The following is an 18,133-nucleotide window of genomic DNA, read 5'->3' as shown; positions in this document are numbered from 1 at the left end:
TTCAAAAATGGGTAAGCATCCAAGTGTCTGCGAGACACAGAGTTGTATCCTTGCGGGACTGAAGCGTAAAACCGCGTGTGGACGAAGCATCGGGGGGTCGTAGCCAGCGCACGCTCTCCACCTTTTAAACTAAGCGGGAACTTAACGCGTTCAATACATCTTTCGGCGTTGGCGTTTAAAAATTATGAAAAACATAGAACTATTTAAGATGGTGAAAAAGCAGGCCTGCACGTGTTTGTCTGTCTGAATGTCATCGTTTGTATGTAACCGTACGTGTGTATGTATCTATGTAACTAAACGTTCGTCTGTGTGAATTAATTCGGGGTAAAAGTAATGTTCATGGTTTCAGAATGTTCATTTGTTTTGGGAGAACTGCAGCTCCGTAATTCAAATGACATTTTAAGCATGGACTATGTTAACAATAGAGGTACAGTAAAAGAGAGATTTAAATAACAAAGTTTGTTTTTTAACATTAAATATCAGGACCAAATTAAATTGATACACGGAGAGATTAACATGGCTTGAACGGAAATATTTCAGCTTTGTTAGAAATTGGAAATAAGCGTTACATAAGCTTGTTAAGTTTACTGTTTTACAAATTTAGGCTGAGATCCTATCACTTGTTTTTTAGCCCTAAAGTAATTTAAAATTACTGAGATCTCATTGCTTATAATAATAATGATTCATCACAAACCAGTCCAGTTGAAAGAAGTTTAGATATACAAGATTTTTGATTTAAATAGATGGAAAAACTGTGCTTTGGCTTTGAACAAACTGTATGGAACTAAATATGGTTGCTTTTCTAGGGTTTTCTATTCATTTATTTTATTTCTTTTTACTTGGGATTTGAATGCAACTAATGAGAAATTTTGAGAAGCGTCAAAATATCAGAATGCCACGTTACACGCGTCATCAGTTACGAAATCATCTGATGTTATTAGTTATGCTGAGCTGAGGCGATCCTCAGAGAGACAGTATAACCTGAGAAGGACAATAGATATGATAAACAAATCTGACCATGATGTAAACATCTGAATGTTATGGCAAGGCTGGGTCTGTGTGTTCTGGCCTGGGGCACGAAAACTATGTCAGAGGGGAAAAAATAAAATAAAGCCAGCTTCTGAAGGGTTAAATTTTAATTCTAATCTTGGTTTGTTTTGGGTAGTCTTCTTAATGTGCTGAATTACGGGGAAAACTCGTATCAGTTATAAAGAAACACTGGTAGCAAAAAAAAAAAAAAAAAACACTAAAGGGTAACAGCTTGAAGGGGATATCAATGAATGAAGGTTTTCTCTGAGGAACATCAAAGCAGTAAATACATCCCACATTGGAACTCCTGTTGTGTAAAGAACATCTTGAACGGCACGTAAGGTGAGATCCTTACAATGAGAGACGTTCCACACAGGGGGGTGTGGAGACCCCTGGGGCATGGCACCCAGGACGAGCTGCTGTGGACTTGACACATCTGGTGGAACCAGAGGGACGACAAGGTGGTCCCACATGTCATCTGATACCTTACACTGACTGTAAAGGGTTCTGGGTTTTCAGGGTTGCTGAAAACAGAAAGCTTCGGAGAACCTTAACCCTTCCTGACCAGGCACTCAGAATACATAGATCATAGATCAGATTGCAGAGGCCTAGACAAATAGGAACGCAGAGACACGTTCATCCAAGAACTTCTTAATAAAAGTCCTTAATCCTCAGTTTAAGAAAATAAATAATCACATGTATGGTTTACTTTATTTTAGGATTAATTTGGGAACTAATTCTGATTTGCTTAAGTAGCTTTAGTTGCTCTACAATGTTAAAGCGTTTTCAAAAGCTCCTGTTCTCTCTCATTGCTTTGTTTGTAGAACCATGGCGTCCTTGAACAGTAACAGCATGGTATAAATATTTTGTCTTTTCGGTGCAGAACAGCACCTCGCTTTCTTTAAAAAAAAAAAAAAAAAAAAAGTAGAGAGAGAGGGAAAAGCTTTCACATGGAAAGGCTTTCTTTTTCTCAGTTGGGTTTTCAAAATAAAATGGGAAATGTCATGAAACGAATATGTTGATGAAATTATGTTGCAGAGAACTTCAACTGTCAGACAACAACAGTTAAGACACACATTAAAAGCATTCTGTTAAGAATTATTATGAATTTACTGCATATACATTTTAACTTAAAGATTACTATTTTAATTAATAATTAAATTGCAGAATTCTGAAAGCTAAATAATTGTGCACAGAAATATCTTGAATGTGAAAGTGCTTGGAGGATGTTTTAATAAATGACACATGAAAGTTTTTTTTTTATAAGAACACTAATTACACCTTGTTTCTGTTCTCCAGTGGAAACAAGGACTCGTGTCTGCAGACCATCTTCACAAAGTGTTTTATTAGAGAGAAATGCAAAATAAAATGCTCAGTGCCCATCCAGAACTGAACGCTTATTACCATCCAGCTCAATCGTCCAGCCTGCGAGGAGGAACCAAGAAGAGGACTGGGAATGAAGAAGCCAGAGAACTCTGATTCCTTATTCTTCAACGGGAGGAGTTGCCTGAAGAGACCCTAAGCTCGATTATATTATTTTCTGCCTTGTGCCTGAATGGCCTGAAGGCTTCCTTAACTTTGCATTCTTGACGTTTAGAACTCTTCTCATATATTGTGTTGCTGTTTGTATAACTGCTCTGTTCCACTGACTCACATGTTTGATTTTTTTGTGTTATGAGATCTACACTTTAATGTTACATCATGTTGATCAATATGGTTCTATGGTATAAAATGGAAACTGTTTGCTTCAGACACACAAGGATCTATGGTTTATGCACCTTTTGATTTGATATAGGAAGAACCAGGATCGGATTGGCTCTAAAGATCCTTTAATATTAGCTGGTAATGATAACACATAGATTCAATACAGGGTTTTCAGGCTCAGATTGGCCGAGAGCAGATTTCCCTGGGAGGGGGGCTTGCCAGTTTTTACTGCCCCCTAGGGGTAGCTTTTTCTGTTGTTCCCCTGCCCGCACTGAACCTCTCCTGCCTTTGCTCCTGGTGTTGTAAGTTTGGAGTGGTGGATTATTGTCCATCGTAGGGGTGAGTGGAGAAAGGAGTTGGAGGGTATTCAGGGTGGGTGAAGAGTAGACAGATTCGACCTTGGTTACTGAACAGGGTTTAGCTTACCATAGTCTAATGTAATTTTAAAATAATGTGCGCATAGGTACCTAAAACAGGCCTTACTTAAGTGGATGAACCCTAAATTGTAGACAAAAGCTAAATCTTTGATCTTGTGTGTTAAACCTCTTTGAAGCATTCATGTTGATCTGTACTAAAAGTTCCAGCACTATCCACTGTTTTCTGATTGCAAGGCCAAATGCTGCAGCTGCTGAGGGATACTGATTGTTTACGATAGACTGTCTTTGTTTTGTCTAATGGGAAGGCCACGGTGCAGTATTAGGGGAAGCCCGAAAAGCGACACAGACAGAGACAGGGCAGACGCAGACTGCAGCGGGACCGTGGGGTGCGATTACTTTCCAACTATGTGAATCTCTGCTCTGTTTCTCAATAAAAGTGCTGGAACGTTATACCACCGTCTCGTCATTTAGTAAAGATGGGAACTCAGTTACTATTGCTTAGAATTCCACCCAAAACTCCCATAACAGTTGTTTCACTTGTCCTGGGACATCTCTCTGTAGTCTCGGCCAGTTTTCTTTGTCTAGGCGTGGGGTTCGTTGATCCTTTGGTCTTGCACCCAGAGTGATCCAGGGATTCTCATTTTCCTCAGGGATCTGTTTGTTCAGAGAGTTGCTGGGCTGGTGGTCCCCGTTTGGGGTCGCAGGCAGGGTTGTTTCATTTCCATACGCGCCGTTTACATCATAATTCAGTTCAAGTCGGCATATCTTCTGTTCTATAACAGCGATCTTCTGTAGAAGCGTGTCAAGGTCCACTGTGGTGAAGGTAGGCATCTTTGCAAAATCAAAATCAAAAATAAATAAAAAGAAAATAAATAAAAACAACTAAATCCAACTTTCCGTGGTTTTGGCAAAGAGATAAAAAGGAGATAAAAAGTAAAAGGCAGGAAAATGCAAGCAAGCAGGGAGCAGAGAAAAAAGCGTCCGAGCAGGCAGAAAGGTGCTCGGGTGTCTTCGGGAGCCTTGGAGTATTAAATACCTTCCTTTTTTATCTTTAATAATGTTTTTAATTTGCAGTGGCACCGATTCATGTATTAGGGTCATAACTCCCCTGGAATCGGATGCGAATGGTGCCGTATATATATATTGCCCCTCCACCTCCTCCTCACCTTTAAATTGTTCTCCTCAAGAAGATGTGTTTCCTGAAGGAATACTATTTTAGAGACCATTTCTTTTAATCTATTCATAACTTGCTTGACCTTTTGGAAACGTTGAAGACCCCTGCAGTTCCATGAGATAAAATTAAATTTCACAGTTTGAGGCATAGGGTAGTAAGTCGCTTTACTGTATAGAAATGTGAGGCATAACAAAACCGCATGCTAGAACATACATCCAACACACAAAACGTAAAAAAAAAAACCTTTCCTACCATTTCCCTTCCCCAAACTGGGAGAGTCCCACCCACATACATTAGACTGCCCTTATAGCAAGAAGCCAATCCACAACCAGTGCGGATCCGCAAAACCACACATAGCCTATTCTGCAGGAAATACCCCTGTTGTTGCTAATAACATTTTGACCCCTGCCCACTAATACTGAAAAAATATTTTAAGGGACTGTTTTACCTTTAAACGCTTTATTGCTACAAAATTGAGAATGTGGATGTGTGACATGTTAAGGAACGTAAAAATATAACAAACCATGTCAACACATTGGAATGTCAAGAAAAAAATCCCAAATATCATAAGAATGATCTAGCTGTAAGGTATCATGTGATGGATTTCTATTATTTGTGGACCTTACTTTCCACTCCATCTGAAGCTTTATTCTTCACTTAATGTTCTGTGTGTCCTTAGCTCTCTTGAATTTTCTTGAGAAACTCCCTTGCATCCCCAGGTGTTTTGAATGCCAATGTTTTGTTTTCATGGGTCACTAGAAGCGTTGCAGGGTGAGTTACTCCGTTACGAATGCCCGATTTACGCAGCTCCTCTCGGATCGGATCAAACTTTTTCCTCAGCTGGTGAAGCCCGGTTGCCAGGTCGCGGTAGAAGCGGACCCGTTGTTCCTTGTAGAAGACATCTTTCTTCTCCCGTGCGTGCAGCTCGAATGACGGCTTGCCTTTCTCGGTAGTTGAGGAACTTCATTATCAGGGCTCTTGGTCAGGAAGCGCTGTCCGCTCTCGGTCCTAATCTGTGAGCTCTTTCCAGGCTCAACGAGGGCTGCAGCGCCTCATTCCCCAACACCTCCGGCATCCACTTCCTCAAAAAAGCACATAGATCTGGACCTTCGGCACCTTCTGGCAAATTCACAAGTCTCAAGTTATTCAGGCGAGACCTTGTTTCCAAGTCCATGAGTTTGTCCTCGATTGATTTATTTTTAGCCTGCAAGGAGCTCACGTTAGCTTGTAGATTAGCCACTTCGTCTTCCGCGGTAGAAATACGGTCCTCCGCCCGTGACATACGTTCATTATAGTCTTTCATTTCTTGTTTTACATCTTGTAGTGTCAGCATTACTCCATCAAGTTTTGCAGAGAACTTGTTTCTCAATTACTCCAGTGCAGCTAGAATTTGATCCGACTTACTATTATCAGGTTCGCTTTTCCCTTCTTGCGCAGCCATGTTTTTATCTTTGCGAGCTTCTCCACGGAGGTTATGCTTGAATGCCTCGCTTTTTCCTTTGTGTTGTCTAGTCGAGCTAGGCATTATACATCAGTTTGTCCCTTTTTTTTGCATCAGTCTTTGTGAGCAGCGGTTATGTTCCCCGTATTAAAGCAACAAGCAGCAGGGCGAAGTACAATGCATCTTTTCACGTGGCCGCCATAACCGGAAGTCGCCAGATCGTTTCTATTTGTTTCTATTTCTATCGTTTCTATGCAGAGGGAATTGCGGGATGACGTCTTCAAGATCTGGACTCGGTTTATGCTGCATGAGTCCAGAGGAGGGCCAGATGCATCGCCACAGATCCAACCCACCAAGGCAATGCCAGCAAACCTAGAAATAAGCTTCTTCGCTAAAGCTGTAAGGGCTTTCACCCACTGCTGAGGACACTGAGTCTGTACACGTTACAACATCACCACTGTGAATGCATATTTTTTGCACACTCTCAACCATTAGGAATATCTCACTGCACAGTTTTCATTGCACCATTCATCCATTCTCTTCTGCTTATCCGGGGTCGGGTTCACAGGGGTAGCAGCTTCAGTAGGGAGTCCCAGATGTCCCTTTCTCCAGCCTCTTGGGCCACTCCTCTGGGGGAATCACAAGGCGTTCCCAGGCCAGCCGAAAAACATAGCCCCTCCAGCGTTTCCTGGGTCTCCCTCTGGGTCTCCTCCCAGTGGGACGTGCTCAGAACACCTTCCCAGGGAGACGTCCAGGAGGCATCCTAGCCAGATGCCGGAGCCACCTCAACTGGCTCCTGTCAATGTGGAGGAGCAGTGGCTCTACTCTGAGTCTGACTGAGCTCCTTACCCTATCTCTAAGGGCAAGGAGCTCAGTTTTCTCATTACGGAGAAAACTCATTTGGGTCGATTGTATCCTGGATCTCGTTCTTTTGGTCATGACCCAAAGCTCATGACCATAGATCAGGGTAGCAACGTAGATCGACCATTGATTTACCATGTTAGGTAAATCGAGAGCTTTGCCTTTTGGCTCAGCTCTCTCTTCACCACAACGGACCAATACAACGCCCGCTTCACAGCAGACGCAGCACCAATCCGCCTGTCAATCTCCAGCTCCCTTTCCCCCTAATTCGTGAACAAGACCCCAAGATACTTAAACTCCTCCACTAGGGGCAGCACATCCTCCCCAACCCGGAGAAGGCACTCTACCCTTTTGCGACTCAAGACCATGGTCTCGGATTTGGGGGCGCTGATCCTCATCTCTGCCACTTGCCTGTGAACCGCTCCAGCAAGAGCTGTAGATCACGCCCTGATGAAGCCAATAGGACCACGTATCCGCGAATAGCAGACGCAATCCTAAAGCCACCAAAATGGATCCCCTCAACACTTTGGCTGCGCCTAGAAATTCTGTCCATAAAAGTTATGAACAGAATCTGTGACAAAGGGCAACCATGGCGGAGTCCAACTCTCACTGGAAACCAGTCTGACTTACTACCGGCAATGCGGACCAGGCTCTGACATCAGTCATACAGAGACCTAATAGCCCTTCTTAGAGGGCCCGGTACTCCATACTACCGGAGTAGCCCCCCCCCCCCCACAGGACCCCCCGAGGGACACTTTCAAATGCCTTCTCCAGATCCACAAAGCACATGTAGACTGGTTGGGAAAACCCTGATGCAGCCTCCAGGATCCTGCTGAGGGTGTAGAGTTGATCTAGTGTTCCACAGCCAGGATGAAAATCACACTGTTCTCCTAAATCCGAGATTCGACTATCCGACAGACCCTCCTTTCCAGAACCCCGGAATAGACCTTACCAGGGAGGCTTAGGAGTGTGATTCCTCTGTAGTTGGAACACACCCTCCGGTCCCCCTTTTTTAATTGGGGGACCACCACCCCAGTCTGCCAATCCAGGGGAACTGCCCCTGATGTCCACGCAATGTTGTAGAGTCACGTTACCCAACATAGCCCCACAACATTCAGACCCTTAAGGTACTCAGGGCAAATCTTATCCACCCCTGGGGCCTTGCCACCAAGGAGCTTTTTAACCATCTCGGTGAGCTCAGCATCAGAGATGGGAGAACCCGACCCAGATTCCCCAGGCCCTGCTTTCTCAATGGAAGATGTGTTGGTGGGATTAAGGAGGTCTTCGAAATATTCCACCCACTGACACACAACGTCCCGAGTCGAGGTCAGCAGCATACTACCCCCACTATAAACAGTGTTTGTACTGCACTGCTTCCCTCTCCTGAGATGCCGGAGAGTGGACCAGAATTGCCTTTAATTGCACAGTTCTGCATATTAAACTTTAAGGATATTGCTCAAGATTTACTGCAGGCTTGATATGTTCCAATATCACTACTGTGAATGCATACTTCTACTTCACACTCTTAACTATCAGGAATGTGTTATTGCACAGTACTGCATATAAGGTTTAAGAACATTGCACAAGATTCACCACAAACTTGAATGCATTATCCAACATAATGAGTCGCATTTAGGTGGGACTGGCTGGTGCGAGTACTAGCAGACCACAAAGAGGAGCCATCTTAAAAGAAAAAAAACTGTACATATTGTTCACTATGTCAGTATCCGCACCCAGTGCTTATTTTTTATTATTTGCTGTGTGTGTCCTAAGCCTGAGTATGTCCTGAAATAATTTCACCACTATAACATGTGGTGACAATACAACTTCTTGGTTCTTTTTTCACTAGCCATCTCTTGGGCTGATTATTACCAGACCTGTAGAACCCTTAAAAAGAACCAAAATCACATGTAGGACTCAGTCAGGAGGTCACAAAACAACCAAGTCCTACATCTAAAGCACAAAAGACCTTACTTGACTCAAATAATGGTATTGTTTGTTAAAAGCAACACAGAAACTGGGAAAAATTGGTATCCATTAGGGCAGAGTTCATGAGACAACTAAAACAAAGATTCAAATCATACCCCATATTTATGTCTGAATGGCCCAATGTTTCAAAACCCTTAAGTGTGGTCGAATTAAAATAGTTTGGTAAACCAGAGTGGGCCAGAATTTCCCAACAGCAATGCAATACTTGTGACAGTCATCCCAGTGGCTTAAAGGCAGGTTTAGGGACAATAACCTATTTTTCACAAGGGCAGGTGGGTTTGGATACTATTTTCGGTTTACATAAAGGAAGTCAGCATTTGAAAACTACTTTTTTGTATTGAGCATTCATCTTAGATGTTAAAATTGATCGTTTAGCTAACATGTTTTGGTATGATAAAAAAGTCAAATTCGTGGGGAAACTGTAAGGGGTCAAATATGTTTTCATGGCACTGAATATCATTCAGCTCATTTTAATTTGACTCCTAAGTGTAATCCAATACAAGTAACTACTTTTAGACGTGTAACTTAATTAGTAAGTTGTGTAAATGAACCTCAGAACTAATCCATCTGTTCTATGAAGGTGTCAGATGTTCAATGAACAAACATCATCTTGAAGACCAATAAACACAGAAGACTTGTCAGTAATAAAGTTTTGGAGATGTTTAAAACAAGGTAAGAATAGAAATATCTTTTATTTGTGTTACACAGTGAAGAAACTCACACTGAAGGACTCGCCAGGAGGACAGATAGATGCAGCATAAATTAAAGGTAGAGATAGCTAAGGCCAAAGGGCATACAATAACCTTTATGACAGGTTGGACAGTAAGGCAGGAGAGAAGGATTTATACAGGTTGGCGAAGCAGAGTGACAGAGATGGGAAGGCTCTGACAGATGCAACAAGTGTGATAGGAAGATGGATGAGTACTTTGAAGAGTTGATGAAAGGAAAATGAGAGAGAACAAAGAGCAGAAACAGTGACTATTGGGGATCAGGGCATAGCAAAAATGAATAAGGATTAAATAAGAAAGACTGAAGAGAGGAATGGCAGTTGGTACTGAAGGTATGGAAGCATTAATGAGAGACAGCAGAGTTTTTTAACTGCCTGTTCGATGAGATCTTAGAGGGCGAGAAGATGCCTGAGGAATGGAGGAGAAGTATGCTAGTACCAATTTTCAAGAAAAAGGGGAGATGGGCGGAGTGGTGGCCACTACAGAGGAATAAAGTTGATGAGTCATACAATTCGATTATGGGGAAGAGCAGTGGGAGCTTGATTGAGATCAGAAGTGATGATATAGGGTGGAGAGCGAGGATCTGTGCTTTTGAGTAAGGAAGCCATGAGTTGCATATTAGAGTGGTTGGGGCATGTATGAAAGCTGTAAGACATTGGTGAGGTGTGCTGTAAGTGTGACAAAGTAGTTCAAGGTGGAAGTGGGACTGCATCAAGGATCGGCTTCGAAAATGTAAGAGAGGAAACTTCATGGGCTATGATGTTTGCAGTGAGAGCAGGAAATAGGAAAGGAATAAGGCTTAGCCATAGTAAGACAGAATATGATGAGAAGGACCCAATTGCAGCCAGAAGGCAATAGGAATCAGAGATAAAGAAGGTGGAGGATTTTAAGTGGTTAGGGTTAACAGTCTAAAGTAATGGCAAGTGTGGAAAAGAGGTGAAGTGTCCAAGCAGATTGAAATGGGTTGAGAAAAGTATTAGGTGTGCTGTGTGATAAAAGGTATCTGATAGAATGAAAGGAAAAGTGTAAAAGATAGTGGAGAGGCCAGAGATGTTGTGTGGTTTAAAGACATTGGCGCTTAAGAAGAGGCTGGAGGTAGCAGAGATGAAGATGTTGAGGTTCTTTGAGAGAGATGAGGAAGGATATGAGCAGGAAAAAGTACATGAGAGGGACAGCTCATGTTAGATGTTTTGAAAATGAGGTCAGTGAAGCCAGACTGAGATGGTTTGAACATGTACAGAGGAGGGATAATGAGTACATCAGTAGAATGATGTTGAGGTGGGAACTGCCAAGCAGGAGGCCTAGAGGAAGACCTGAGAAGAGCTTTATGGTTGGAGTTAAATAGGACATAAAGGTAGTTGGTGGGACAGAAGAAAATGCAGAAGATAGGGTTAGATGGAGACAGATGACTCACTGTGATGACCCCTGATTGGGTATAGACGAAAATATAAAAACAAAAAGTATGAATTATAAACTGTACAAACGAGCAAATTTACAACAAGAAAAGAAAAATACTGTACAATTATCAAAAATAGCGCAACCAGAATAAAGAAATTCTAGGGCAATTTAAAAAATTAACAAAACCTGCATGTATATCTGTAAAAATAGAAGTGGGGACTGATGACCCTAAAATTACGTAATAGGTTCTATCAAATCACCACTACCTTCTGAGACTTTACTAATGTTTGAAAAAAATTGATACGGCTTCTTAGTCTGGCTGTGGTTGTTTGGCCTTCGGCTTCTCATTCCTGACACCTGAGGGACTGAAGGTAAAGTCCAGTTTGCTGCACTTCTTCCACATCAAGCTTTTTAAATAAATGGGCAGGAAAAAATGGTCTCGAGGACAAGACCAGTATTGAGACCTCCATCCCTGATTACTATCTTTTCAACTTATTCACATTTTGTCATATAACAAACACAAATTTTTTTTTTTCATTAGGATTTTATGTAATTGTGAATAGGAAGAAGAGTATTTGGATTTTTTTTATTTTTACAAAACACCTCAGATTTCCATGAAGAAACTTACTTTTCCAACATGCCCACAGTAATATCATGTCTTTGTAGTGCAAGTCAGCATTTTTGGTAAACTACTAGCAGAAATACCCTCTCAGTACACAACTTAAAAAGAATCTCACCTAACTCTTTAAGAAAATGCCTCAGGTCTGGATGATGACCTGACAACCACTGGGATGGATTACGAAACCCAATAACAAACAGGTCAAAAACAATTCAGATAAAGAAATTATCGGCAAATGAAATTAAATTATGGAATAACGGGAAAGCAATGATAGTTAAGCAACCAATAATCTATTACTGACTGAATGAGATTTACATTTAGGATTTCTATGAGGAATTTTCACTGGACCAGCTGAAACAATCCCCGCTGAAAGAAGCTCACCACTTACATAAAGATGCATTTATGTAGGTGGTGGATTTTAGTGTGGTAAATGACACATTAATACTAGGCAGATGCCAAAATCCTAAATCTCATGCAGTCAGTAATAGATTATTAGTTGCTTAACTATCATTGCTTTCACGTTATTCCATAATTTAATTTAATTTGCCGATAATTTGTTTATCTGGATTGGTTTTGACCTGTTTGTTATTGGGTTTCATAATTCATCCCAGTGACATTGTGCAACTTACTTAAGATTGGTTACTGTAAAATATGTAGGAACATTTTAATTAATTTTTGATTAGACAAATTATGGCAGTTATTTGATACCTTTAAATTGTCTTTTTAAATCAATTACTAATTACTTTGATCAATACTCATAGGCCTTCAACTATTTTCAGGGATATACTGGAGTTACTCAACTTTCAACCTTAATAGTTTTTTATTTGACTTAATGTGACTGTTTATAGCAGTCACAGCTCCCAACAAACTCAGCAAGTGTTTATCATCTCTGAGGTTTTTTTGTGCAGTCACTTCCATTAATCTTTTTCATCATAGTTTGTTGGTGTTTTTCATGCATAAATATACAGACACATTTTGCACATTTCTTAAAATCCCCCCATTCAGTTGCACACTTCTTTAACTGTTTGAGTAAGCTTGTTTAATAACTGCACAGTGTTGTGTTTTTCTTATCTTGTAAATTTGCTCTTCGCCGCTGGTACACCTGAATTTCCTCACTACGGGACAATCAAGAATATTTCTATACTATATAGTTCATTCTACTTCATTTATCCTTAGCAAAGTCAGAGCACAACAGAGAGATATCCAAGTCAATCAGAAAAGTACATATTTATCAGCTTGGTGTAAAAAGGTGATTTCCCAAAAAATGCTGACTTGTAGAAAACATTGACATGTGTATAAAATAAATAAATACTGTACTCTGAAACATGACGTCTACTATGAACTGATTGATAATCTGATACACCCTTTCCCTTTTTCAGTCAACTAAAGAACATCTGGAATAATTTGCTTATTCTTCCCCTATTAAAGTAAGAAAGAAACACCTTCTATACATTTTTCTGTTGTTTACTCACCTGTGAAGACGTCCTGAAAAGCACAGAGGGAGACCTGTCCACATGAGGATCTTCTGGTACAGATAGGTTGACTACCTCCTCCTCTGTAGCCCATCAGATACTCTCTTGAACCTTCTCCATCCACTTCTCTGCTTCTTAGCCTCCTTTCAAGTTCTTCTGTCCAATCAGCTGAACGGCTTAGAGGCCCAGTAAGGCTCAGAGACCGTTGTCTGTGACTATCATGTTCTCCAACCAATGTCCTGAAAACATTTGCATTTGTGGTTAATTTTCACAAAAGTTACAATACAGTTCAACCATTCATACCAATTTGTGAAGGAATTCCTGTGGTTTTACCCCTTTTGTAGGAAACACGTTTCCAAATGCAGTGCTATTTTGACACAATACCTTTTCATTATGCATTATCTTTAAAACAAGAAACATGGGCAACAATCCATTTGTCTTCATTGAAACATCGGAAGGAGCTAAAATATTGGATTTACTCAACAGATTTTGTGTTTGAGATTAACATGCAGTGTTTATGACCCTAAAGTCGTAGTTATAAACTGTTTATTTAGAGTCAAATTGAACTTCAAATTGTCACAAAAAATTTTTTTTGGTTTAACTACTGTGCAACTATGGTGGAGAGTCATCTATGTCCTTTAATATAACTTTTTGGTATTGTTTAAATCTGACTTCAAATTACCTACAGAGGATTCTCCAAGACATCTAGTGCAGTAGTGGCAGACGTGGCTCATGAGCCACATGCAGCTTTTCTGGCGGTCATGTGCGGCTCACAGCAACTCGACTAATCTGTCATGGTTCTCATTTTACCTGCAGTTTGTGGAGTATTTTAATTTGAAATATTATTTATCTTATTATCTTATTATAAACTTCCACCTGCGTTCAACCTCTTTATCCAGAGAGAATGCGTCACACATCACCTGTGCAGCTTTCTTTAAAAGCAGGTTGGTCTTTACTCAGACCAACCTGCTGGGGAGAACCTAGTTAGACCAGGAAGTTCTATCATTCATAACACAACTGATTTTCTCTTGGCACAGCACACACATATTCCTTCGCTTCTCCTCTCACAAACTAGAAAAAAAGAGAAAAATATTAGCAGCTGCAACTACTCATCTACTGAGATCTATAAATTTTAAACTAATTTTGCCAGACTGAGACACAATTAAGGTCATGGTAAGGCTGGTTTATTATTGACCTTACTATTTCAATATCTATGTGGGAGTAAGTATTTAGATTTTCTGCCAGGACATAGCATGGTTGAAGTCCAGAAAAGGGGCACTACTCTATTAAGTGCATGGACAATTAGTTGTGCAGCTCTTTATAATGCTGCTACACTTTAATTCTGGCTGTTGATGCTGAACAGGTGAACTGCATCTTGGATTGAGTGTGTAACAAAGAACCAACAACCTAAGAGTGTCAAACTTGCACAGACAGAAGAGGTGTTGAAGCAGAGCCAGACAATTCCTACAGCAGATAGACAGCGGGACAGAGTGGACAGTATCCAGCGCAAAAATTTAGTTGGTTCAGAGAAAGCAATCACCCATCCGACCCAAACGTCAGCACTCTGTTCTTCTGTTCTACGACTGTGTTTTTTACTCTTAAACTGACAGGCCAAAAATGTTCTCCTTTTAGTTTCTCCTTTTACTCTCCTGATCTTTCCTTTAAAGATAGGTCCAGCACTAAGTAATTATAATTATACACAAAAACATTTTGTAGTACATTTTCAGGGAGAGACTGATGATACTTTTAGTTTTTTTAGAGTTAGACACATCTCCTTGGAAATCAACTTTGAAGTAGTTGATTTTTATCTTTATGCTTTGTTTCTTGATTTTATCATTAATTTACTTGACTGAGATTGTACTAATTTACTAATTATTGATTCTAAGGTTCAATCTAAAATTTAGATTCTAAAAGATGAAATGTCTGACAAAATTGTTTTCATAAATACAGTTAAGTAGTATTAAAAGTTACTTTACTTTGCTACGACTGCTGGTTTTTCATCAAGCCTTGATCAATTTATGGCTAAAACCTAAGACAATAATAAGCTAAAGAAAATATGCTTAGAAAATGTATCTTTCAGTCCAGTATTACAGAAAAGTATGAAATACTCATAAAGAATTGACAACAATTGTCATAGCTGTAAAACCGTGTTTACAATTAGAACGTCCCTTCTTCAGCTGCTTTTATTCTGTTTATAACATGGGACAATTTGTGTGAAAGTTCCTATGATGAACTATCCATTACGGTTTCAACCTTCAAAATTCTGTGAAAATCTACTTTTTTAACATTAAAACTACTTTTAACATTTAAAGTAGATTTTCACATAATTTAGAAGGCTGCTTTGGTTTAACCTTAAAAATTCTTAAATTATTGGAAGCGATTCCATTCAAAAATGTTGTCATGTCTGACAGTCTTTACTTTTATTGTTTCCTGTTCCATGGCCTAAACATTATCTCTTAAAAGAGGTCAGATCAAACGATTTTTGAAAATCTGTTATATTTCATTTACATTGTTTCGTATGAATACCTAAGAATCAATTTATAATGATATAGTGTACATTTTTGGGAAGATTTCTTGGAAAAACACAAAATAGAGTACAAATATGAAAATAATTCATTCCATTTGAAAAGCATGCAGCAACAGCACATGTACCTTCGGTTGTGAAGGTGGGATCTGCGGGGAGACAAGGGGCTATGGGAGGGAGACAGAGCTGGGGATTGTCCAGGAGTACTGAGCTGTCGCGTAGTGGTCTTGATGTAGGATGGATAGATAGGGGGGTAGGATTTCACCACATGACTATAGAAGTTGGAGGATTGGGTAGACTTGAGAAGCTGCTTGGCCAACTTTGGGGTCCCCTGGGGGGGAAGTGTGACAAAGCAGATGCTACCCCTGCTGCAGTCCTGGTTAGAAGGGGAAGCGCTGGTACAGGAAGCAGCACTTTGGTTGGATTTGGAACCAGCCATGAGGCAGTCCTCAAGGGACTCTGCACTTGTACCTGAACCTAACTGACTGTCACCTTCATCAAACACAGCCCCTGAGCTCAGTCCCTCTGCAGGTTCAATATTTTTAGTGTTGCTGTCTGGGGGGTGACTCAGGTCTGCTACCTCTAGCTTTCCTGGACATACAACTTCACTGTCACTTGAGACATTGGGGCAACCATCATTGCTGGTTGCCATAATGATTGGGCTAATTTCTGCACCCTCAGTAGCCATGGAAATGTTTGCATGCATGACTTTTGTGCCTGTAGCAACACAGGCACAATTTACTCTTGACTCTGGAGGCCCTACCCCTTCCTGGACTTCCCCCTTTCTATTCACCTCTGTGTGGAAGGAGAGGTGTGTTTCTCTACTTGACAAAAGAGGCAGGTCTGTGGGATTGACAGAACAAGAAGGAGTTTCTGTCTCTAGGAAAGAAAGAGCATCAGAGGCCACCTCCAATTCTGGAGTTATGTCAAGAACCTCCTGAGATGTTAATTTTTCTATCCCATTACTCTTCCTGATCCATTCCTCTGCTGCTCTTGAGTTCAGGCCCCTTCTTCCATCAGCATGTGCCTCAGAGATTGTGTTCTCCCCATCATATTGCTGCTGATGTTGTAGCCTAATCGCAAGCTGGATGTCTGCGAGTAAATCCTCGTGGTCAGCTGCTGAATGAAAGCTATAGATATCTGTGTCCGATCCTGAGCTACCTCCCTTGTGCCCTGCTTCTTCTGTGGGTGAGGGTGCTGCTGTTGAGGCTTTCCATTGCACTTCCATTGCATCGCACTTTTCTTCTCCTCTTCCATCTTTATTCCTGCTTTCCAGTTCTGGTTTCTTTCTCTTAATAGGAAATGGAGCCTCAGAATCCGAATGTCCTAACTCATCTGCTGATAAGTCAGGTGTTTTTGTGCTGTCCAGCTCATCATGTTGAGATGCCAAATCATCTTCATTTGAGCCTGTTATTGATGAGCATGTACCACCCTTCCCTTTGCGGTTTGTCTTTTTCTTTCGCAGGGAAAAAACCGAGGACTTGGAATCGGATTTATTTCTTTTTTTGCCCGGTCCTGTGTCATGTATCCCTCCTCCGCCACTGCAGTTTTTTCCTTTACCTCCCTGCTTGCCGTAGAGTTTCTTTCCCCCCTTTTTTAGCAATTCCCCTCCTCCCTCCCTTCCCCCATCATCCAATGAAGGGTAGCTTCCAATACCCGATATAGGTGCAGCTCTCTTTTGTTTAGCCTCTTGATTTCCCATGTTGACAGAATGGAGCGATGGCTGCCGTCCTCTCTTCTCAAGGCATGCCCAGGAGACCACTCTCGCTTTCTGGGAGATTGATGCTTCAAGCTGAAGAGGATGGAAACGCGGCCACCTGATCTGTGAATCCGTAGCTGATGTAGGTAGATGAGTCGTTGCTGCTAATGGTATTCTTTCTCTTTAGGCTTTGCTATTCTGTGATCTTCCTTGTCGTTTTCCGGTGACGAAGGCAGTGATGTTGGAGCTGATGCAGGAAAGATACACAGCACCCTCCTTCTCCTACCCTCTCTCTGTCTTACCCTCCCCCCTTCTTCTCTCGGTCTGCTGAAAAGGATGACGCAAGCACTATGCTCCCATTGGAACTCTGACAGAGAGACAGACTGAGTTGATTTTATAGCAACTGGAGTGGTGAAAAAAACCCAGACCTGAGAGGTGTCATTTGCCTTTTCTGCTAATTTCATAATCACCAACTACATTTTCCCGCAAGTTCTATGAATATATTAGTCAATCAAGCTATTATAGGACTGGAAAATTTATTCTAAGAACAAAATGTACTTGTTTTTTAAAAATCACCCTATAGTTTCCAAATATTCATACACAAGCACAATATATCCAATATTTATGCTATCCAAATTCTATTCAAATTATTTTAAGTCATTTGAAATCAATGTATTTTAATTCAGTTAATTTATATACTGCTAATTCACAACATGTCATCTCAAGGGACTTTACAAAGTCAATTCAATCAAACCATACTTAGACTGTTTAAAAATGTTTCTTTCTAAGAAAACCCAGGAAACCTTTACCAGGAGGAAACCTCCAGCAAAACCAGTCAGTGTGAATAGCCATGGCCAACTTGGGTTTTGAGAAGACAGAACATACACACAAAAAGAAGTACTTCAGGATTAGTCCTTCTATGTCGGAGAAAAGTAAAAACATAATGGCAGTAGTAGCTCTGTTATTGGCTTAATCTAGGAGAGAAGAAAAACATATGCAGATAAACTCCAAATTTAAAATCTATGAAAAAGAACACATTTTATTGTTGTTGAAGTATATAACAGGTCTTTCTTGAAAATTAGATTATGAGTCTCAAGCAATGTCCCTGTATAAAGGAT

At 40.7% G+C, this 18,133-nt stretch overlaps 1 protein-coding gene across 9 annotated transcripts in view; it reads right to left on the bottom strand.

Moving 5' to 3' along the window:
* The window catches only part of LOC105921082 (formin-2), a 280,717-nt gene extending 263,381 nt beyond the window's left edge, over positions 1 to 17,336 (bottom strand). For all 9 annotated transcript variants that reach the window (XR_004929898.1, XM_036133216.1, XM_036133218.1 and 6 more), the window contains exons 1-2: positions 15,445 to 17,336; positions 12,793 to 13,031 (exon numbers count right to left, since the gene is read on the bottom strand). Coding sequence is in view for 8 of the 9 variants with exons in the window: in XM_036133216.1 (XP_035989109.1) it covers positions 12,793 to 13,031; positions 15,445 to 17,018 (1,813 nt within the window). In the remaining variant the exon portion in view is untranslated. The remainder of the gene's footprint in view (positions 1 to 12,792; positions 13,032 to 15,444) is intronic.
* Positions 17,337 to 18,133: the final 797 nt, after the last annotated feature.

The sequence above is a fragment of the Fundulus heteroclitus genome, unplaced genomic scaffold, assembly GCF_011125445.2.
Source record: "Fundulus heteroclitus isolate FHET01 unplaced genomic scaffold, MU-UCD_Fhet_4.1 scaffold_59, whole genome shotgun sequence".
NCBI classification, from domain to species: domain Eukaryota; kingdom Metazoa; phylum Chordata; class Actinopteri; order Cyprinodontiformes; family Fundulidae; genus Fundulus; species Fundulus heteroclitus.
The sequence above is the reverse complement of the archived record's forward strand: the minus strand, read 5'-3'. Positions and strand labels throughout refer to the sequence as shown.